This window comes from Triturus cristatus, chromosome 2_1, assembly GCF_964204655.1.
Source record: "Triturus cristatus chromosome 2_1, aTriCri1.1, whole genome shotgun sequence".
Taxonomy (NCBI): Eukaryota; Metazoa; Chordata; class Amphibia; order Caudata; family Salamandridae; genus Triturus; species Triturus cristatus.
In genome coordinates this window covers 306,342,340-306,366,026 of record NC_140581.1, presented here as the reverse complement: position 1 = coordinate 306,366,026, position 23,687 = coordinate 306,342,340, and the positions used below count along the sequence as shown (strand labels likewise).

The window sequence follows — 23,687 nt, the reverse complement described above, 5'->3', positions numbered from 1 at the left end:
GAGTCCTCATCCCCTTGGTGTGTTTGATCTAACACCCTAAGTAGTGGAGGGTATGCCCATACGTGGGTCCTTTGCTTACTGTGCCTCTGAAACCAAGCTACACCTAACTGAAGAGACCCAATCAGAGCAAAACTGGTCTTGGGTTTCTTGTGTTCTGGCTCAGGGAGGAACCGATTTGGCAGTTTGGGCTGAACTGTTCTATTGGAAAAGGGTCAAGAATGGTTTGCACATAGCTGTGTTTAATCTGAGGCGGCATGGTGGGCAAAAGAACAGTGGGTTGGAATGCTACCCCGAGCGGTTGCCAGTGGTTCGACTTATTGTAGGCCAGAGCAGAGGGCTTCAAACTTTTGGATGCCATGCCCCCCTGTCAAAAATGTTCAGGCATGAGGACCCCCTCCTTACAAAAATGTCTAGAACTTAGTACTCCTCATAATTGGTGATCCCTGTTTTCTGTTTTTACAGATTTTTACAGGTAACTACAGACAGAAAACATTGTATATCCTGTCTGTATCTACTTTTAAAAGTGGAAAAATGCAAATAATTGGCTTCTTTTGGGTGACTCTATGCTGAGATTGACTTTCAGGCCAGTAGCTGTACATATTGCCAGCATAGGGAGTTATAAAGCTCACTGAGATTTGCTTACATTAATTGTTGCATTTCTCAACAGGTTTTTGTGGTATTATGCCAATTGTTTGTGTGTGTTATATTATTTTGGCAGTGTAATTTGCTAAAAACGCGACAGGCATCAAAGTATGAGTGCACGTCTATCTCTAAGTAAATGTGGAAATATACGAGTTATCACATCATCTATTCACAAAACAAAATGAATATGTATAAATGAATATGGATAAATACAGACAGCAAGAGACTGGTTTGAGTAGAAAATGTTTCTCGCCAATTCTTTTTTAAGCATGGCCCACTCTCCTACTACCCTCCTTTAGCCTCACTGCTGCAGGTGAAACCTGGCTTCTAGTCCTTACTTTCTCTGTCTCAGGGTTGCTACCCTCAGAGATCAGGACCTGGGCCACAGCCCACAAGGCAACCACAGACATTAGTATCTAGGATAGACTCACCTACCCATCTCTGTTTCTCAGGGTCCATGCCAACCGCCACGGCTTCTTGCCCTCCCCCAGGTTTCATTCTGCCCCATCAATAAAAATTGGGACGCAAACCACCACCTGCTTACCTCTTTTTTTTTTAACACACTTTATTATTTATTGTTATCAGTGTATCAACCATATCAACATTACAGGTATACATCTGCTAATGATCGCTAAAAAAACCCCAAAAAAACATTGTACTCATTATGTAAAAGCATGGTATTTGAAGCGTACATATACAAGTAAAACCTAGTCTTGTCTCGCTATCCGTTTAGAAGTATGTACTGCCATTCGTAGGGTTCTTACATACCTAAACCATTCGGCTATCCACCAGGAGTATAAGGCAATCTACCTGCTTACTTCTCATGGACAATATCCATACTACCAGGGGGTGCTATGGAGCAGACCACCAGTCCTGCCTCTTCAGGGTCACACCTTACTTACCTTCTCCAGGGAACCACATTGCATCCCTCTTTACTGAGAGGCCAGGCTCTGAAGCCAGCCTTAGAGCGCCGCAAAGAACCCTAGTTTGCATAGGGGTGCTAAATTACACTATGCTACCAGGTCACTATGGATCTAGATCTCAGTATGAAGGCCATACACCATGGCATTTATTTACTAAAGTATGCATTGGCGGGTGCATAATACGATGCAATAAAGCATACAGGCCTTTGAAAAGTAAGTAGATTGACACTAACTTTTGTGTAGCCTTTCAGAGTGCAAGCACCCTTACAAAACATTAGTAAAAGAGTGTCCATGCATCCATTCTCAGGCTTTCATTTTTACAAATTATTGTTATCAGGTGCAGCAATCCAACTGATCTTAAACATTGGAGGACTACAATGCCCAGAAAGCAATACTTTGTTCAAATAAACCGGCAGAACAGGAAACGCAGTGTTCCTCTCTACAGAGAGACCAGGTTCTAGATTAAGTTTGAGATAAATTAAAAAAATTGTTCAATCCATTGTTCTCCAGAAAACCATTAATGTCAAAACATAGTATCCCTGGTTAATAGGTTGGATAATAATGGAAGGGAGACCTTGTAGAACAGAGCCAGGGCATGGCAGTCCCACTTGAGGGGTGAGAGGGCAGCACTCACCCAAGAGAGCCCCACTGTGGGAGAGACACTCCTTACTCACAACAGAGGGAGACCTTGTGGCACAGAGCGCAAGGGTTTGCCATATCAGATGGAGGGTGAGAGGGCAGGACCCACCGAGAGACCCCAACTGTGGAAGACAGCGGAGGGAGACCTTGTGGAATAGAGCTAGGCCCTGGCAGACCCACTGGAGGGGTGAGAGGGCAGGACCCACCTGAGAGAGTCCCAGTGTGGGAGAGACACTCCTTACTCAGAACAGAAAGATAGACCTTGTCTAAGACAGAGCAAGGTCTTGATCACTGGGGAGGTGAGGGGACAGGACCCACATGATCCTGATTGTGGGAAATGCACTTAATAGCAAAACAGAGAGCCATGCCTGCCCTGGACATGATGGCAGCGGGGTGACTGGGAGGACAGGTGTAGAGAAAACAAAACCGGACGTGAAGAAGCCACCTGAAGGAATTTAAGGGAGAGGAGATAAGAAGAGAGACAGGAAGTTCGACAAGGAGGTGAGGGCGTAATACACCCCCCACATCCCTGCCATGGACAATCTTCCAAACAGAAATACAGCGAAGGAACCACCTGAGCTTTCTATGGTGGAAGCTGCACATTTGACAACATTATATGGGTGACGTCAGCAGCAAGGCAAAAGTGAAAGAAAAGAAATGAGAATAAAAGGCAAAGATGGGTGGAAGGAGAGACGAGGTTTCAAGCAGAGGATGGAAGAGAATGGGATTGTGTGAAAAGTGTACTTTAACACAGAAACACAGTATCAGCTCATGTACTAATAACATATTTAGAGAATGTTTAAATAGTCATAAAACACAGTGCAGACTTTTTGGTGATATCAAGCAAAGTGTAAAAGGTCTGAAAGCACAGCCAAGGCAAGTCAGCAGGTGCCTGGCTGAACCTATGAGAAATGCTCTCCAGCCTGCCTTCACTATTCAAATCTTGTGTCATTGTTGTGTGACTTACTTTAGCAGAGGAATCCCAAAGACGGCAGTGGGCAAAGGGTGGGCGTGAATATTTGGAGATAAGAATGTGTGTGTGCGCGTGCGTGTATGCTTGTATGTGGGTCTGAGGGGTGAAAAGCCAGGAAATGGTGGAGGAGGTGGGGCAGAGGCAGCCCACTTACAAGTCCCATGAAGTTCCGGTTGCCGTGGAAACCAGGAAACAGCCACAGGATTGTATTTCATAGGCAGCCACGAAGAAGAAGCATGAAAAGGACACCAGCTGCTGGAAAAACACAGCAGCAGCAAGGACGACGAGGAAGCCCAGGAAATGTAGCAGGAGTGCAAGGCAGCAGCAAAAACAAAAACATTGAAGCACTCCAGACCCTTCGCCAGAGCATATTTATCGCCCCAGTTCCCGGCATTTCCTGATAAATCTGCAATTTCTCTGATTGGAGGACAATCACCGATGACGCTGTATGCTTTCATGATGTCCTCCAATCAGAGAACTCTCATCTCAAACCATGACCATAACAGAGTTGTAATCTGAAGTCAGCACAGTTGGTTTCTAAATCTTTACAGTAGAAAAGATGTTGAAATGGAAAAGTCTCTTGCATGGTGACCGACTTGCACCCCTGCTCTGAGATCCCTAGCTGCATGGATATCCAGAATCCTGGTAATGATTTTCGATCATGGGTAGACACGGATAATGTATGCGCACCATGACACAGGCCTGTCTCATGGTAATGCAGTCTTGTTGGACTAGGAGGGGCGCACAAAGCTATACCCTTAGAGTACTAGAGGGCAACTGCACTTACCTGGAGTCCAGTAACATGAGCCTGATGGTAGCGGCATGCTTGTTTTTTGGTTTATAGTTCTCAACAGTGTGAGCAGGCCTTTCCTCTGTATCATAAGAGTGGGACCTACTGGCCCATTCATGTAAAGTTCTGTGGCTGTGTACTTACTCACCCTTTGTCTACACGTATTATGTGTTGTGCTGGAGAGCGTATGATACTTGTATGAGCATGCTGGGAAGTGTAAGTGCGCCTGTGCATGGACCATGACCATGGGGGACTGTATGTTCTATTTGGGAAACACAGTGCCTGGAGAGTCTAGGAAAGGTGAGGACTGTAGCCATCAGACTGGAGATTGTATTGCTGACTTCCTGAGGTCTGTAGTGGGAGAACACACTGAATGAGGGGGAGCAGAACATCCTCTGTGCACATCAAAGCTATCTTTGATTCCAGGAAGAGTTACTGGCCAGTATGACCTGTGCTAATTATCAGGGAGATAGTGGGACGATGAAGTTGTCACTGTGGGCCATGGAATTGTGATTGAGAGAAAGGCTTAGGCCTTTGAACCTTTGTGAGGCATATTTTAGTAGAAGTCAACAGCAAGGTGTGATCCCCAGTTACCCCAGTGGCCTGTGTTGTGGGTCATTCTGAATTAGAGACCTTCCTGCATTGGTTGACTCTGTCTTTGACAGACCGTGGACAGGAAAGGGCACTTCAACAGGGCTTGACATTTGTAACCCACATTTGAAAGGATCAAACACTAAATCACATTTTTGTTTGGAGTTGGACTATAAAGATGGGAGCATGAGACCCACAAGTTGGTCACTGTTCAACAGGAGAGAAGATCACCACAACTTCCAACTAATGGAACCTGGTCTAGGTACCAAGGTCTTCTAGTCTCCTCGTTGGGTGAGGGTCCATCGACCAGGAAGTCAACAGCCGTCTGCCCGCCTACCAAGAGCAGTGGACCTTGTGAGGAGGAGGAGGAGGAGAACACATGGAAGGAGCAAGGGAGGTGGACCTGCAGGGAGCGAGGGAGGTGGACCTGCAGGGAGCGAGGGAGGTGGACCTGCAGGGAGCGAGGGAGGTGGACCTGCTAGGTGGACCTGCAGGTTTTCTACCATGCAACAGTCACTTCTCTTCTCCAGAGGGTCATAGTGCAATCTTGTGGTGCTTTAGGTTATTTTTCACAATCAAATGTGTTGCACAACTCTTAGGTCCTATGAAACGATAAATACAGTAAACTGGTCTCTGACAAGTGTCAACATTTTTTCACAAGCTACAAGCGTTTTAATTCTTCTATAAATACTATTCCTATTTAGGATGTATAGGTTATTGTTCGTCGTGGATGCATGGCTGGTTAGTATCTTTGCAATGCGATCGTTTGTTAGTTATCTTCTAAGTTGTTGTCACTAGTGGATGTATTTCACTAAGAGTGTTTGAAAATGTACTTATGCGGTCCTGCCAGTTTGACTGCCTTTTCACTGGGTGTAAATGAGACGGTTCAATGTTGTAGATTATCTCAGCTTGCCCGTGTAACATTTGTCTGGAGCCCAGTTTTAGTTTCTAGCTCAGAGTTGGCTTTGTACACTGTGGTCTGCAATTTTATCTGCTTGTTTGCTGTCTGCTGGCGGACTTCACATATGTTGCTGGTTCAGTGTCTCTAGCATGTGAACTTTGCTAGGAGGTATGTATTCCTCCACAACACGCACATCTTGGTTGGCCTGGCAGAAAGCGGAGGAATGTCCTAGGTTCCAATAGTACCTCATGATAATTACTTTGTTTCTGAAAGGTGCTTCTCTGGGGACAGTGCAGCTCTTGTGACCATTCCGATTCCAGCAGACTTTCCCTCTTGATTTACTGCCAGAGATTTAATTTATTTATTTATTTATTGTTTATTTATTTAATGTGATTTTATATAGTGCAAACATTACCCAAAGGTGTCAGAGTGCTTTACAAAAGAACCAGTTGGGTTACATAAGGATTTTGGATTACATGAGTTACATAAGAGATATAAACAGGAAAAAAAAATGCAATTGTACAAGTGGAGCGAAAGGAGGAAAAATTTCAAATGTACAAGTTATAAAGTCACTCAAGGAAGAGATACAAACAGATAAACTCTAAAATCGCTTAGGAATCGTAGTAAGTACAAAGGTCTACTACATATACTAGTGGTTAGAGATAAATATATATATAAATTGTAAATTCACTCAGGATTACATTTTAACAGCAATTCGGCTTGGACCATTATATGTTACATATTTACAGAGCAGGAAATTCGTGCCATCGCTCAGCAAGGTGTTCAGGTGGTGTTGCGCTCAAGGGTGGTGGTCTTGGTATACAGATACAGGTACAGGTCCTGCTGGCCTCACAATAACGTCAGACTGGGCTGGTGTAATACATTTGCGTTGTTTTTTTAGGTATCCATGTTGTATGATAGTGACCACACCGTCATCCGCTTCATTCAACACGCATGCACAGACGTCACCCAAGGATTACACTGACACTTTCATTGTGGGTGAAGAACTGCTGCAGGTTTATTTCATACAACGTAAGTATGACGATAAATGGGTTATCTTACGGGCGATCCAGGGCAAGCAGCCCCTCGCTGCTCCGCCCGCCTGGTGAGCCAGCACGCACGGTGGGTCGATGCCCGGCAGTGCGGCACATATTTATTTTCAGATCATCCACTGGGTCACGTGATCTGTCTCCTACTCCCGCCCCTTTTGACAGGGGCGGAGCGTGTTGTGGCACACCCCCGGTTGGTCAGGCCCCCCAACCGCCCGAAGGACTAACGGGGCGCCGTCGCGGTCTTCCCAGAACCCCCTTCGGCTCCTGGACCTTGGCTCGGGCACCCTTACTGTGCCGGACAGGGGTACCCTTACTGTACCGCCTGTCGCAGAGGTACCCTTACTGTACCAGTCTGCCTCCAGATCGCCCTGTAACTCCGCCTGCAACGCAAAAGAGAAACATTAAAACATTCCAATAACGCGCTGTCTCCGCCACGCAGGGTAAGCGGAATGGGTGGGAATACGCGTGTCCAGGCAGGAGCGGCGCGCAGGAAGCAGAGGAGGAACTGGGCGAGAGGGACGCCTAAGTAGGGGGGGGCTAGCCTCGCCCCCCTATCGGCCCGCCTCCTACCGGCACACTCATTGGGAGATCCCCTCTCTGGGCGCGGCCTTGCTCGCGAGGCAGAACAAGGGGAGGGGGAAGGCTGCGACGGGCGGCCACTAGAAAGCTGCCCTGCTGATGTCCCACTGCGTGGGACGCGGGCAGCGGCATTTCCTGCACATAACCCTGACTGTAGTGCAGGTCACTCCATTTTAAAGTCCGGCACCAAAGTCAGGCAAGCATGGTAGGCTTAGAGTTCAATTATAGCAGTGGAGTTAAGCAATGGAAACCTGTTCTTCTCAGCCGGTCATATAATCTGTTATATTGTCACCGAGGGCGCCATTGGCTCGAGCCCACGAATAAGAAAACCTGCTTTCATGTGGGACATTGAGGAGGAGAATTGCATTCCCTGCTATTACTTCAGGTTCATGTGCGGGGGATTCGTTGGCTGCTGATTTCTGCAATTGAGATCGGATGAATGAATCCTCCATTGATAGGATGCAAGTAGAGTCCTGAAAATATTGTCTCTTGCCAGCAGGTGGCAGCATGGCATCATAGCTGCTAGCAAAGTGAAATCTGCCCATTTAATAGAGTGAGCCGAGGTTGGAATACATTCCCTGGCCAGTTACCATCGTCTCGCTTATGAGGAGCACCTGGTTGATGCAAGTGGAAGGGAAGTGATCTCTTCCAAAGTACCTTGTCTGCGAATTTCCAGCAACCTGAATTCTACAACTCTTCAATGGATGCTACAAACCGAGGCTGTCAGAATGTGCCTTAACCTGCGCTGAGGGCTCAAAACACCTTCTCTGAGGGCTCTGCACTGCCTACATCTCTGTCTCGGGGTGAAATTGAAGGTCCTTTGCACCACCCCCCAAAGCCCCATATGAAAAAGGCCCAAAAGGTGGGCTTAATGTAGCCCTGTCCTGCACTGCAGCTAGAAACCCCCGATTATCACCTGCTAACATGATCGAACCATGCTCATTAACATGGGTGAAACCTGGTGGCTTATTATTGAAGATGCAAGGTCCCAAACTAAAACCTCCTCAGCCCATCCTTGAGATCTGAAGTTAATCACATGTTTCAGGACACTCCTGTAAAGTTACCGATTCGCGTACGAATGGGCCTTCTCCGTACATCAGTTACTAGCATCCCTCAACCCGATTGGACGCATTCTCCTCCCACATTGTTTTTTTTTCTTTTGACTGTACCATTTTCTTACTTTCCTTCTTTCACTCTGAAGTAACTAAAATATTACATTTGTCACAGTACCAACCTTTGAAATAAATTATAAGGTGTATTTAGAGTCTTCCCAGCTTAGGTACCCCTCAATGACCAAGTCATATACGGAGCTTAGTATTACACATCTTTATTCTGGTGTGTGTAACTGCGAACTTTGCATTTTAAAACAAACGTTCATGCCATTGTGCTCTGACACCTACGTCACCGCTCTACAGAGTCTGTTAGGACCCAAAAGGATTCAGTCATAAAATAAGCAAGACACTACATCCCCCCTCTGTTAAATATATATATTTTAAATTTATATATATATATATATATATATTCACTGAAAAAACCATAGGTTTCACACATGTTATAGTTAGTGGAAATTTTACTGATAAAAAACCAATGAAATTCCCCCGTTATAGTTAGTGCAGGCAACTATAACTCACGCGACCGCAATCTTCTGCTGATGCTAATACTGTATTTAGACACTTATTTGCCCATGTCTTCTTCCATACATTTTTAGCTATACATATATTACAAATATTTTTTTTTCATAAAGACACATATGTCATCAGCAGAAGATTGCGGTCGCGTGAGTTATAGTTGCCTGCACGAACTATAACGGGGGAATTTCATTGGTTTTTTTATCAGTAAAATTTCCACTAACTATAACATGTGTGAAACCTATGGTTTTTTCAGTGAATTTGCAAGGTTTTTTAAATGCTAATTCCTAACTATAACGTGTGTGAAACCTATGGTTTTTTCAGTGAATTTGTACGTTTTTTTAAATGCTAAGTTACTTTACGCCATTCGTGGCGTGCGCGCCCACTTAACGCAGTTCGTTCCGTGCGCGCACAGTGAGCACGCGGTGCGCTTCGCGCACCGCGCGCCCACTTTACGCAGTTAGTGCCGTGCACGCACGGTGGGCACGCGGTGCGCTACGCGCACCGCGTGCCCACGTTACGCTAGATGGGCCATGTACGCACGATGCGCTTCGCGCACCGTGCGCACATGGAGGACATATGATGCACTTCGTTTTGAAAGGTAATTTTTTAATTTTTCGCCACTATAATAAGCCATGCGAAAATGGTGCCCTTCGGGCACCATTTGCACACGGGGTGGGGTGAGTGTGGATATTTTTTTTTTTTTTTAATCGGCGAAATTAGCGAAAAAATATAAATTCAGTTTTTGGCCTTGGGGGATCTTTGGGGACTCCCTCAACATGGCTAGGTGTTTTGGAGCTGTCCAAACAGCCCCTTTACATGTTTTTGGTCTTTGTATTTTAATCATCACTCTCAGTGCGAGAGAGAAAATGGCGGCCGCCGCTTCCTGGTTTCGGCCGATTCGAATGTTTACTAAGATCTAAGAGCCAATCAGAATCGCGCGCACGCCACCGTACGCGTACGGTAAGCGTACCGTAAGCGCACCGTAAGCTGGCTCAGATATATATATTGATTTAAAGGCTATTTTCTCAGAATCTACTGAACAGATTTACACCAAACCTACAAAAGGCACTTCCTTGACCTGAGGACTACCTTTCTGCCAAATTTCTAGTAATTCTGTTCAGCCGTTCGGGCTGTAGCTGTGTCTAAAGGTCCTATGGAAAAATGCATGGGAAAAACGCGTTTTGGGACCCCCCTTTTATCTCAGCCCCCGCTTGACGAATCCCCCCGAGACTTTCAGGGTAGGAGCGGAGCGTAGCACCCCACCTATTTTGAAAAATTCGCGAGGATTCGTCGACCGGCGCCAAAGTTATTCAAAATAGAATGTTGCGGATTTCCTATGGAAACGTGGTCCTAACTATAACTACCTACTGGCGACCGCCAGTAGGTAATATATATATATATATATATTGGCAAAAGCAGAAAAATCTCTGGTAATAGACTTTCCAGGACACTGTTACCATATGTCCCTTGGTGGACACAACGTGGAAAGGTGCAGCATCTGATTTTCTCTTTCGTAGTTGGCAGGCTATCACTAGATCGGCGACATAGACTTTCATCTTTTTCTAACTAACCAAGTACTTAATCTGAGTTGTATTCTCACTTCCTTCTTTGTTGTTGGTCCATTGAGGTAACTTGGTTGTCATTGCTCTCCCGAACATCAAAGTTCGAGCAGTAGCGGCACCCCCCTCCCCTCACGGGTAGGTAGTGCGCTCTACAAATAATTGATTGATTGATTGATTGAAAGTTGCAGGACGTTCGCCTGTGGTTGAGTGAGGTGTTGGATGATAGGCTCGTATGGTGGAATTCAAAACATTTTCTAAACTGAGGCTCTCAAGAGTCGCACACTGTACTGCTTTCTTTAGCATGTTCCTAAAATGCTCAACGAGTCCATTGGCCTGTGGCCACAAAGGTGTACTCTTCTGATGCTTTGTGTTCAGATTATCCTGTAAGTCGAGTCTCTCAATGACTCGCTCATGAATTGTGAATGAGAGATCCTCTATTAATGGAAAACAGGAGTACTCATCCACCATTTCCATCAGATAATTTCCATTATTGAGTGAACAAAAGAAATCGATGGCTAATCTCTCCCATGCGTGCTTAGGGAGTTCTGACATAAGTTTTATGTTGAGTAAGTTTTGTAGAAAGACTGCTACATAGATGAAAGGCCTTGAGTTCCTTTTCAAATCCCATCTAAATATGGAAACCAAACTGGCTCTTGTAGAGCTCCTTTGGTGGCAACAATACCATGATGTCCTTCGTGAGCCACTTCAGTTATTTTCTGTCTCAGACTCTCCGGAGTTAGGATTCTCGACCCTCGCAGTAAAAGTCCTTATTGAGTTATCGATAGTTCATCTTTAAAATTTTTGTACTTTTGGTATTCACCATCACTGGTGAGAGGTTGAGCGGGTCGGTTCCGCGACTGATTAGTAATTGTATCTTTCAACTTCAGCATGTCACTATAATGGCCCGTGGCAGTGATGATCTGGGCTAACGATATGGCAGCTGGCATATTTAACTTTACAATAAAATTAATGTAGACTTCAGCCATCTTGAATGGAGTACCTCGACTTTGTATAAGCACTCTGGGAAGTAGTCAGCAGTGTTTTGATCCTTCCTTGGATGCTGCACAAAGTTATAATCATACTCTCGTAATCCTAGTCCCCACCGTTTAATGTAAGGAGGCATCTTGGCTTTTGTATTACCAAAGATAGTCAATAAATCTTGATGATCTGTTACCATCGTAAAAGACTTTCCATACAGGAACCCATGAAAATGTTCACAAGCCCATGCCACAGCCAAACTTTCTTTCTCAGATTGTGAATAAGCACGTTCTGTCTGGGACAATCTTGTACTGACATATGCCACAATAAGCTTTTGAGGATGGGGGTGGGTGTCCGCTGTGCTGTGCCAGAATAGCACTTAACCCAACTGGTCTAGCGTCAACAACAACCTCTGTATAAATCTGTGCATTGAAGCAGGCCTTTTCAGTAGCAGTTTCAAATGGCTTTTTCTTGAAACTTCTCACATTTTTTAGTTAATATGCACATCCCTATATACATTTATGCAGAGGTTTCTGTCAGTTCTCTTAATCCATTGGTCTATTCAGGTTTCTTTTACATTTCACTCCTGCCTACCACCGCATGCAGGCATGAGTCGGTGGTCTGCCCCCTTCAGCCATTGACCATCTTCACTATTAGTGATGTCATTTGTGTACATCTGCCTAAAACGTATAGGGCCATTGCTTGTAGGAAATCTTTTTTTTTTTCTTTTACAAACATGGACGCAACTTTTAGACAGCAGCACTGTTACTGTGTTATACTTTTAAAATCTTCATGCCTACTGCATATGTTTAAAAATAAATAGAAACATCTCGCACTTATCTGGCCAAACCAAATGGCTTTTCCATTGTTTGTAATGTTCAAGTGTGGAATTGGTAAGGTTTCCCACTTAGTTCTGTTTCTGGTTTAAGATCTTGGTTCTTGATTTGGTTTAAAACTGTGCTCGGCAGTTGCTCATGGGCTCTACTCTCACACGTCTCTTCCTCTTACACAATATTCTTCTTATTGACTTCTTTGTCTTTTGTAAACCGTAAAAGACAACAAAGGGACTCCTGTACAAATGCCCTACTTCCTGTTGCATCCTCCTGTGGATGTTTGTGAACTGGGAACCTCTGGACCTCTCTGAGCCTTCCCACTTTTCAAAGATGGCAGTCTGCATTACCAGATTGACCATTCATTAAATGCAGCAGGCTACAGAGGCCTTGCTTCTGGAACTCTTTTTGGAAGGAGGCCAGAATCAATCAGAACATTGTTGCCGCTACCTTAGCAAGGGGGCTCGATTCCTCCAGACACATCCATGTGCTGATTCCCCTTGTTTCTCCTCAGTATGGGGCCCTTCAGCAGGTTGAGCTCCACCATAGCTCTTATACCTGCATCTGTCTGGTTCGGATAGGTGTCATATCCTTCTCTGGGTGCAGGCTCCATGAAGCATGGCTAGATGCAAGCCTCTACATCTTGGAGCAGGGCAGTTGTCTTAGTGATGCTTTCTGCATTTCAAGAGGAAGTGTTGCTGTCCTTAAGCTTGTTCTACTCAAACTCTCAGATTTTCTTAATAGGACAGCCCCAGGCTCCTTATCAATCCCTGTGCAAGCTGTGGTTTTAATGAATGTTCGTTACAACAAACAAATGATGGACGGAATGCTGACAATGCAGACATTCTCCCCCAGTCAAGAGATCTGGGTTAAATCCATCGTTCTTTTGCCCACTACACCACCCCAGTTTAGACATGGCCATATGCAAATCAGTCTTGACCCTGTGCCTCATGGGAACAGTCCAGCCCGAACTGCCAAGCCATGTCTTTGCTGGACCGGAATCAAGCATCCTAGGACCGGTTTCTGGCTATCAGCCGTCATCAGCCAGGATAGCTTGACTCCAGTGGCGTAGTGAGCACGGGTCCCAGACAAGCTCTCCATGCCACTGGAATCAAGCTATCCTGGCTGACGAGGGCTGAAAGCCCGAAACCGGTCCTAGGATGCTTGTTTCCAGTCCAGGGAGGACCTGGCTTGGCAGTTCGGGCTGGACTGTTCCCATGGGGCACAGGGTCAAGACTGATTTGCATATGGCTGGGTTCAAACTGGAATGGCATGGTGAGCAAAAAAACGATGGATTTAGGCCCAGATCTCTGTACTGGGGTGAATGTATGACATTGTTCTGCATTCTGTCCATCAATTGTTGTTTTTGCAATTGTCACCCCGAGTGGGAAGGGTATGCTCAGACGTGAGTCCCTTGCTCTCCATGCCACTGGAATCAAGCTATCCTGGCTGACGAGGGCTGAAAGCCCGAAACCGGTCCTAGGATGCTTGTTTCCAGTCCAGGGAGGACCTGGCTTGGCAGTTCGGGCTGGACTGTTCCCATGGGGCACAGGGTCAAGACTGATTTGCATATGGCTGGGTTCAAACTGGAATGGCATGGTGAGCAAAAAAACGATGGATTTAGGCCCAGATCTCTGTACTGGGGTGAATGTATGACATTGTTCTGCATTCTGTCCATCAATTGTTGTTTTTGCAATTGTCACCCCGAGTGGGAAGGGTATGCTCAGACGTGAGTCCCTTGCTCTCCATGCCACTGGAATCAAGCTATCCTGGCTGACTAGGGCTGAAAGCCCGAAACCGGTCCTAGGATGCTTGTTTCCAGTCCAGGGAGGACCTGGCTTGGCAGTTCGGGCTGGACTGTTCCCATGGGGCACAGGGTCAAGACTGATTTGCATATGGCTGGGTTCAAACTGGAATGGCATGGTGAGCAAAAAAACGATGGATTTAGGCCCAGATCTCTGTACTGGGGTGAATGTATGACATTGTTCTGCATTCTGTCCATCAATTGTTGTTTTTGCAATTGTCACCCCGAGTGGGAAGGGTATGCTCAGACGTGAGTCCCTTGCTCTCCATGCCACTGGAATCAAGCTATCCTGGCTGACGAGGGCTGAAAGCCCGAAACCGGTCCTAGGATGCTTGTTTCCAGTCCAGGGAGGACCTGGCTTGGCAGTTCGGGCTGGACTGTTCCCATGGGGCACAGGGTCAAGACTGATTTGCATATGGCTGGGTTCAAACTGGAATGGCATGGTGAGCAAAAAAACGATGGATTTAGGCCCAGATCTCTGTACTGGGGTGAATGTATGACATTGTTCTGCATTCTGTCCATCAATTGTTGTTTTTTTTTTCATGAATGTTCCACTGGTCGTCGTATAATATGGATATGTGCGCTCTGTGTTGGAAAGATGCTTAGCCCTCACTGAGTCCTGACTAACTGCCCGTCCCACCATTCCTGTTGTTTTAAACTGGATACATTTAGTTTATAAAAGAAAATGGTGTTGAAGATCAATGGTGTTCATTAGTTTCTGCAAAATAAAATCTGCCTAGCTCGAGTAGGATATTTTTGAGATTTACAATGCTTATCTTATTATAGTTCTACTAAACACCCATAATATTCAACACACTAAGTTTTCAGAAGAGAGGTGTTTGCGTTATTGCTTCACCCCGATTACATTATTGATGCTTTATCCCCACATGCCAATCGGATTCCAACGATTAGTCCTTCCCACTGACATGCAGCCCGGCATGTGTCTGGATATGTGAATCCTCCGCCTACAATCCCTAGAATTTTGCATCATAAACTTACCAACATATTAAGGACTCTCTCACATTCTGGATCAGCAAGTTCCAATTATGTGGCTAGTAGGATCTCTGTTTCACTATTCATGTTTATGTCCCTCCTAGTCTATATTAATTAAATTGCTTCGATATGACAGACTCGCAGCACACAGCACTTTATCAAAATAAAGTTTTACATAAATAAACTATTTCCATACTGAGATTATTTCAGGGAGGTTCTCTGCAGTGATTGGTTGCTTTGGAATTAGGTCCACAGTGAGAACCAGTATCATGATTGCTAGCTTGTTATTTTAGAGTTAGACATTTGGTTTAGAGTTTAAATGGTAGAAGAGCTATAACTCTGTTTCTTTAATTTGTTGGTTGCAGGAAAACAGCAAGGAACTTTAACCCACCAGTATGCAAAGCAGCTAAACTTTCCATAGTAGAGGTATGTCCACATGATTGTGCATAACAGTAATTGAAAAGAATGTCAGTTGAAAGTTTATCAATGATCTTTGAGTAATATAAATTAATAGCAACCTATAGAGCTAAATTGGAAGCGGTGGCAAAGGAACCTACGATAAAACATGCCGCCTAATGTGGGTGAGAGTTGCATCTTTTTTCAAAAATATTTTCACAAAATCTTTTAAAGGATTTTGGTAGCCAGTTGACCAAAGAGTTAGTCTTTAAGATCACAAACAGACCACAGGATCAGCAGGAGATAACTATATCCAGGTTATTGCAGACCCTACCAATTATTTTGTATAGTATATTTATATATTAGGTAGGTAGTACTGGTAGTTGCTCTTTTTTAACCTCGCCCTCCCTGTCTATCTTTAGCTCACCCATGTTGTGACTGATGCAATCACACATATTGTAAATAATCTTACAGATGAGATTACAGAAGTTGAGCTTCTATAATAGTATCCATATGGCCATGAAAGAGACCACTATGAACAGAGTATTCATTATTTGGAGTATATTATCTATGTTGTATTTTTAGCTGCTGTGATTTATGGAGATAAATATTGTGAGGTCATAAGTATTGCATTCGATGTGAGAGTTGGATTTCTGTCCTAAACCAGGACAGTGATTTTTCGATTTTAATTTGCAACCATAACTCCACTTTGACTTTTTTTTTTGTTTAACGGGCGTGCGTTGTTTGCGATGCGTGCCACACCTGTAGAATTTCAGTGGTTTTGCACGTTTGAGCCAGAACTATAACTCAATCTTTAACTGTTGTTTTCTCATTGATTTTTTGAAGATTTTTTAAATAATTTTATTTCCACCCAACTTACCGTGATTTGCCTACCCTTACCGTATATCACCTTTCACCCTGCACTGCATGGTTGGTCTTAGAGCCCACTTTGCTGCCAGACTATGTACTTAAACCATGATGGAATGCCAACTGTGTATGGCCTTCACTGCATGGCCACAAGAGATTTTAATTTGGGAGCCAGCAAATCAGTGTGATTTGGTCTGTGGCCTCCAATTTGTGCTGGCAGACCTAAAGTGGTTAACTGGAGTAGTATGCCCCCTCAACCAATGGGAGGTCGCAAATGATGCTGAATGAATTTACAGCAAACCAATACAAAACACAGTTTCTGATTGAAGTTCTTTTTTTGATTGGTAGAAATCTTTTCAGCAGATTTTGCTGCAGGCATGCGTCTGGAGGCTAAATGGAAAAACACATCTTTTGTGGCCCCCCCATTATCTCTTTTTCCCTGTAAGGTACTGCAGGAATTAGCATGCCAAACAGTAGCAAACATCAAATTGTGTGTCAATCTGTTCATAGGGACCAAAGTGGTAGGCAAATCAAAATGAAATGCCTTTTCAGCGAAAAGTGATGTTGTACCATATGCAGTAGTAGCTGCCACAGTTTAATATAAATATTTACGCCAAGACCGTGACAATAAATGCGGTTCTATAATACGATATTTTGGACTGTAGTAATAAACATACATTTTTTATTATAGTGAAATGATCAAATAAAGTATGGTAAAAACACTTTTTATTGCATGTAATAATTACGTCATTCAAGTGTTTAATATGAGGCGGTGGTTGTCGGTGCTGGGCACCGGCACTTAATTGTTTGCACCGGATTTAGTGCAAGTTATGGTGGTGCTGTCTCCAATTTTGAGATTAGCACAACAACAGTATTCAATAAGTCAATGTACATTAAGAAAGAATAATACCTGTTACTCGCACCATTATTATAGCTGTGAGCGGCCTGGAACAGTCTGAATTGTCCCACTTGTAGAAGAGCCGATGGATAGTAGTTGCGTTGGTATTGTCATTGGCAGTGTTGGCTGGGGCAATGGGTGTTGCAGGCTGCAGTGGGCTCCCCAGAAGGGCCCTGGCACCTACTCTTTTACAAATTAAGCACTGCTTTGTTCCCAATAGTCTGGGGTCTCTTTAAAGCGATTTTACATTACTGCACACATTGAAACCCTTCTATTCCGTTTTTGGTTTAATATCTTCTGTTGAAACAAGTGCACTTGAAAAATACTAGGGCTTAAACCATATGTGCAGCTACTTTGTCTCCGCTGAATCCTGACTGCCCCTCCCCACATTCAGAAATTGTAATAAATTGTATGTTGCAAATAGTCTTCATAAAATTAATATATATTTTTGCTCTGCCATGAATAACGGCTTCTGCTCACAAGATGATGCATTTTTCCATGTACGGCTATGCATTTAATCCTTCAAAGAAGTAAACATGTATTTAAATCGCTAGAATGAACTGGATTAGATTTTCTCTATTGACAATTGACAGTTTTTCATAGTTCACATTTAATTTTTGGATTTATGATTCTTCACCCTATTTCCTTAAAGGTTGAAGAAATCGTTGATGTGGGAAGCTTTGCCCCTGAAGATATTCACATTCCCAGCATCTATGTCCACCGCATAATTAAAGGGGAGAAGTTGGAGAAGAGGATAGAGGTATGCCAAGTCTAATAAATCACACATTCACTTTTACCACGTGAAATAGTATTTCTTTCCTACCCGATGATGGAAAGCAATTAACTGTACAATGAATGAACCTCAAAACATGCAGTTTTTTTTAAACAAGAAAACAGTAGGTGTCTGAATACATCAGTTAACTGTTTCTGCCAATTGAATTGCATTCTACAACTCTTTGCATTTTGAGATGATTACACAAAACAATGAAAGACTCTCTACGCCATTGGTTCTTTTATCGACTTCCATGCATTATGCCTGCTTTTGATCATCTTACCTAAGTCAGACATATTTTCATTAGGGAGGCATCCACATGTTTTTGCCAAGAGGTCCGCCAAAAGATGATCTACATCGATGCTATAACTTATAGCAACTTCTTATTCCCTTTTTTCAAGTTCACAGATTTAAACTAATAGATATATCTTTGCCCGACGTAAATTGTGGCCTTTCCGTGTCCTGTCTCTTTTGGCCTCATTCATAGCACTTGTGAGATACAGCTTTAGATGACTGTCCGAACGTAAGTACTCAGCACAGGATCTGCATACACAGAGGAGGATGACTCGCCTATTACACACCGTCCCACACTAATGCGTTATTTGCTGGAGCTGTGAGTTCTTACAGTTTTGCCCCATTATACTAGTTGGTCTTTTCTGATGTACAATGGTTGTACGACTCCGCACACCAGACAGAATGCAGTTCAGCCAGAAAGCTGGTTTAGGTGATATACATACAGTCTAATGAACAGTGCTAGAGGGTCAGTGGCTGTAATTCCATAATGTACCCAGACCAGATGGAAAAACACGACCTACCAGTTCAAGAGGAAGCCTTTCCACTGATGCACTTGAACAGACTGCCCTGCTGAGTCAGACACGCAAAAATAACCATTTATGGACAGAATGCAGAACAATGCCATACATTCACCCCAGTACAGAGATCTGGGCCTAAATCCATTCTTTTTTTCCTCCCCACCCCATTCCAGTTTGAATCCAGCCATATGCAGATCAGTCTTACCCTGCTCCCTACGGGAACAGTCCAGCCCGAACTGCCAGGACAGGTCCTCTCTAGACTGGAAACGAGCATCCTAGGACCAGTTTCGGGGTTTCACCCCTCCTAAGCCAGGTTAGCTTGACTCCAGTGGTATAGAGAACACGGGACCCACATCTGGGCATACTAGTCCCATGCTTACTGCGCCACTGGAGTCAAGCTATCCTGGCTGATGAGGACTGATGTACCGAAACTGGTCCCAGGATGCTTGTTTCTGGTACAGGGAGGACCTGGCTTGGCAGTTCGGGCTGGACTGTACCCCTCAGGGACTGGGTCAAGACTGATTTGCATATGGCTGGGTCCAGTGCTTAATTTTCCGGTGTTTAGCACGGCACTTATTTTTCAGGGCCGGGTCTACACCCGAGGGACACTGTTTCAACTCACATCAATGACTGAACTGCATGTAATATATGTCAGTATAAATAACTCACCACACTATAATTCACAATATCACAATGCCCTGAGTCCCCGGTGAAGAGTGCTGCTGTACCGATAATTAATCCATATCCGAGGTTCCGTGCGAATTTGACTTCAGTTCAGTGTTGCTGTGGGCGGGCAAATGATTGGGCTGGATTTAGTTATGTGGGGTAGGGGCGGCAGCAGCGTGCGTGTGCGTCACCTTTTTTTTAAATTCCAACGCCTGCACACACGCACTGCTTGAGTCACCGCCAGTTAGCACGACGTATAAAGGAAGTGCCACCAGTAAACAAGTAAGTACCCAAATTAACACTGCTTTTTATTGAGCGCGGTGCGGTCTGACAGTCACCGTGTTTAGTAAAGTTAAACAGACTTCGAGTCTGAGCAATCTTGCTGCTGGACTGGAAATCTGTTTAACTTAACTTTGTTTATAATTACCTCACGAGGCCCGGCGGATTTTGGAGGACGTGGCATTGGCGGGTGGCTGGCGCTGCCCTATCTAGTGACTGGAAATAAAGGGGAGCCGGGCACATGGGGGGAGCAAAGCGCTGCGGAACTCTCCTATGCGTGTGCGCTTTAGGACTGTGGAGTTGTTCTGGTTTACCTCAATGCAAGGTCAAAACACGGTAGCATGTGCAATCTGGACTGTATGGAAACAGTGAGAACTTATCAAAGGGCCAGCGGGTTTGAAGAAGCTGTAGGAAAGCGAGGGGAAAACCGGCATGCATGGGGAGCGATACCTCCCCAACTCAAGCGACCTATATAAGGTAGCACTTCATTAAATATTGCATAACACCCGCCCGTAGTGGAGGGATGCTCATGCTTTACATTCTAGTTAGCACATGGCCACCTCAGTAGTGATGGGTCAAAACGCACAATCCCCTTACAGTATTTACTCGGTATTTACTTTGTTTTCATGCATGATGTAGGCCAAAGTAACTGCTGTGCCAGCAGCCAAACCGGTCTTTGGAGCAAGTCCCTGTAAATGTCACTGGTTTCAGCAAAACCCTGTTCACGTGCCATCCACTGCCGTGGGCATGTTTTTCATTTTATTTCTGCCCTGGTCCCCGTCGCAGTCCACACACGCAGTGCCTGCTGTAGAGGTGAATTAGAGTTTGCTGGCAGTGTTGCACCTTCTCTGTGCCACAGTGAGGTAACACTGTGACACCAGTATTTAATTGGTCTCATGGCCGGCTCTAGGGCAGGATGACCGGTACCACCAAACCGGGTGCTGATTTCAAGGAGTGCAGTGTTTGCAAGTTTATTTTCATTTTAAAAGCATCTGCTGCCGGGTTCCTTGTCTCCAGCAATTTTCCAGGCAACAATAATGATTTAAAGATAACTCATTGATTAATGTTCTTCCTGGAGAGCGATGGGAGTTGTCTAGTAGAGGTTTAGACTCATCATTAGGTTAAGGGTTAATGTGCCTGCTGTTTAGAATTCATACCATGCAGATGAAAAGTGCACATAATGTTAATAGATCAGTGGGTTACTGCTTTTCTAAGAGAAGGCCATTGTTACAGTTTATAAATTAAAAATCCTAATATAGAATAACCCTGGGCGTAGTTCGCTACGCAAAGTGCACTTCACACTACGCGAGATAAGCTTAGCACTACGCGAACTGCGTAGTGCGCTGTTCGCGATGATTGCACAGTGCCGGATGCTTGTTCGCACCGTGCAATCATTGAAAACTGCATCTTGCACAGTGCGAGCTGTCGTTTTCTGCCGCTCGAGTAGATTTTTACTCGAGTGGCAGCTTTCTAAACGTGGACTGGTAATTTCACATCGCGAGCGGTCGCGAGCAAACGCGACCACTCGCAATGAGAAACCTGACCTCTCCGCGTTGAGAATCTCGCCGGCAGGTTTATTTTCCACGCTTGCGATCGGCAACTTGATGTTGCTGATCACGAACGAGGAAAAAGTCTCCCCGGGATGTAATTTTGCCCGCTCGCGGTCGCCAAGTTGACGTTGAGGACCGCGAGTGAGCAAAAAATACCAACTACGCTACGCGATTTTGCACTGTGCTACGTGCAATTCTCGTAGCGCGAAGTAGCCCAAACTACGCAAACTTCGCTAGCGTAGTTGTCTGCCCAGGGTTAATATAGAACAGTAAATTATTAACTGTCTTCAAAGAATTGCATGTACAGTTCAAAGTGTAGGTTAGAGCATAGATTAATGTTGCAAAAAGGGTCATTTTGGGTAGAAATCAATTCTTATTATTAAAGAGAAGCCCCAATTATGGTGTTCCATTTTCAATTCAGAGGCCGTGCTTCTCCAGATCAAGCAGTCTTAAACTATACTGCCTACCCATATGGACATGTCACTCCAACAACTTGTAGTCCTCTGGGCCTGGTTTATGTAACATTTCATATACGGTGATTTACATACGTAGTATTAATAGGGGGTAGACCCAGTGGAGGAAGTGGGTGGAGCCGTAGGAAATGGGTGTGGCGCACCTGGACTTCATATTTTACAAATTAAGCACTGGCTGGGTCCATACTGGGGTGGCGTGGTGAGCAAAAGAACGATGGATTAAACCCAGATCTTTGTGACCGGGGGTGAATGTTTGCATTGTTCGGCATTCCGTCCATCCTTTGTTCCCTTTGCATCTGCTGAATCAGAAGGCATTTGTGAATAATCATTATCAACATCATCATCAATAAAAAATCGACTTTACAACAAAATACATGATTTCATCAAAAAATGCATCAATCAATGCGATACAGGGATGAGAAGTTAAAACAAGCATTGGAAAAACAATAGGTCTCGCATTTGTTTGAGTTAGAGCTATTGACATTGTAAATGGCAATGTCTTTTACCTATGTTTTAGGGAGTGTATGTATGTGGCCCGTAGCGGAAATAAGTGGGTTGGATTGAAATGTTTAGTTGTGAAATTGTGTGGTGGTGTGCAGTGGATTTGTGGAGTGTAATTATGTGGATAGTAATTATGAGGTATTGAGTGTACTGGAATTATGTGAAATTGTATTTTGTGTTGTGGAGTATGATGGGATATTTACTTTTATACCCCCCAGGGTGATCAGTGTGCAATACAAATGCTGATTGATTGATTTTAATGTTTTCTTCCAAATTGAAATCCACTGATGAACAGTAAACTCTGGATTTGGACAGAAAATCTGCCCTTCAGTGTTGTTAAACGTGGTGCACTAATGTAAAAACGTGAGAGGTAGCATGTCTCGGGCTGACTTGAAATGCACAGTTTAATCCCTTATTCAAGATCCGTGTTTAAGGCTGCATGGAAAGCAACCAAAACAAGGCTTTGCAGTAGTTATCTCCTTGTTCTACACTCGTCAATAAAAGTTGGTCATAACCAAAGTTTTAACCAATGTCTTGATTGATTAAAGGTAATATACAAACATTGAATAGTTGCATACATTTCCGAGGAGTGATCATATTCCCTATCATACAGCTAGCTGAGTGTCTTGCGAGGCCTGTGGATTATGCATGGCAGTAAACAACACAAAATTAGTTAGCTTGCCAGCTTCTACCTTGTATGTCTCCAGGCGTCGGAAACATTAAGTAAAAGATAGATTTTTTAAATGATCTTTAATGTTCGTTGCGTGTTTCCAGCTTTTGCCAAGATTCCAGAGCAGAGAAATTCTGTAGCAGTCGCTGGGCACAGGGCAAGCAGGGGGAGGGGCGGGTCCAGGCACCAAGGTCTTAAGGAGTGGTGTGGGGGTGTGTAGGGTGATGTTGAGAACCAAATGGGAGAGAATGAAGAAGAAAGACTATAACGACAAGCACATCTCCATTTTCAGCGGAGTATGGCTCCTGGTTTTATGGTATTTTTAAAAAATATTTTCATCTGTATTTATCCATATTTTGATGGTCTTTTTATCTGTATTTATCCACATTTCATTTAGTAGCAGGCAAAAAAAGATGCCGTAGCTAGTATTTTTTCAAATTTTTTTAAATAGGCAGCGCGCGCTTCGTTGTTATAGGTTTAGATAGATTTATGTAGATTGGTAAATGGGTTACTACTTTTAACAAAGAAATCCTTTTGTTACCTGCAGTTAATACATATCAATCCTCTAATATAGCCTCTAATATAACACAGTGAGCTATAAAGGACCGTGTAACTGTCACTGTCTTATGCAATACATGATTTATTGTCAATGTATGTGTGATGTAAAGCGCTCTGACGCCCTGCATTTAGATGAGTAGAGCTATAGTGCTACAAACTAAATAAAACAAAATGGTGGTATTTAAACTGGTAGTTGTGTAAGTTCTGGGGCAGACCAACACATCTAACATTCCTACAGTGCATGCATGTCTCTTGGATCCAGGGATCAGTTGCTTTTAGGTGTGCATCTCAAGCCCAACCCCCCCCCCCCTGCTCCCCGCCGCACCCCTCATAGCTCCCAGCAAGGATATTTAAAAG

At 44.2% G+C, this 23,687-nt stretch overlaps 1 protein-coding gene and 1 long non-coding RNA gene across 3 annotated transcripts in view; one reads left to right on the top strand and one right to left on the bottom strand.

Annotated features, from left to right (window-relative positions):
- OXCT1 (3-oxoacid CoA-transferase 1) overlaps nucleotides 1-23,687 on the top strand; it is a 458,536-nt gene that overhangs the window by 189,915 nt on the left and 244,934 nt on the right. For both annotated transcript variants that reach the window (XM_085631175.1, XM_085631176.1), the window contains exons 7-8: nucleotides 15,254-15,314; nucleotides 17,702-17,809. In XM_085631175.1, coding sequence (XP_085487301.1) covers nucleotides 15,254-15,314; nucleotides 17,702-17,809 — 169 coding nt within the window. The remainder of the gene's footprint in view (nucleotides 1-15,253; nucleotides 15,315-17,701; nucleotides 17,810-23,687) is intronic.
- LOC146864133 (uncharacterized) overlaps nucleotides 1-23,687 on the bottom strand; it is a 75,838-nt gene that overhangs the window by 50,946 nt on the left and 1,205 nt on the right. The gene's annotated exons all lie outside the window — the stretch shown is intronic.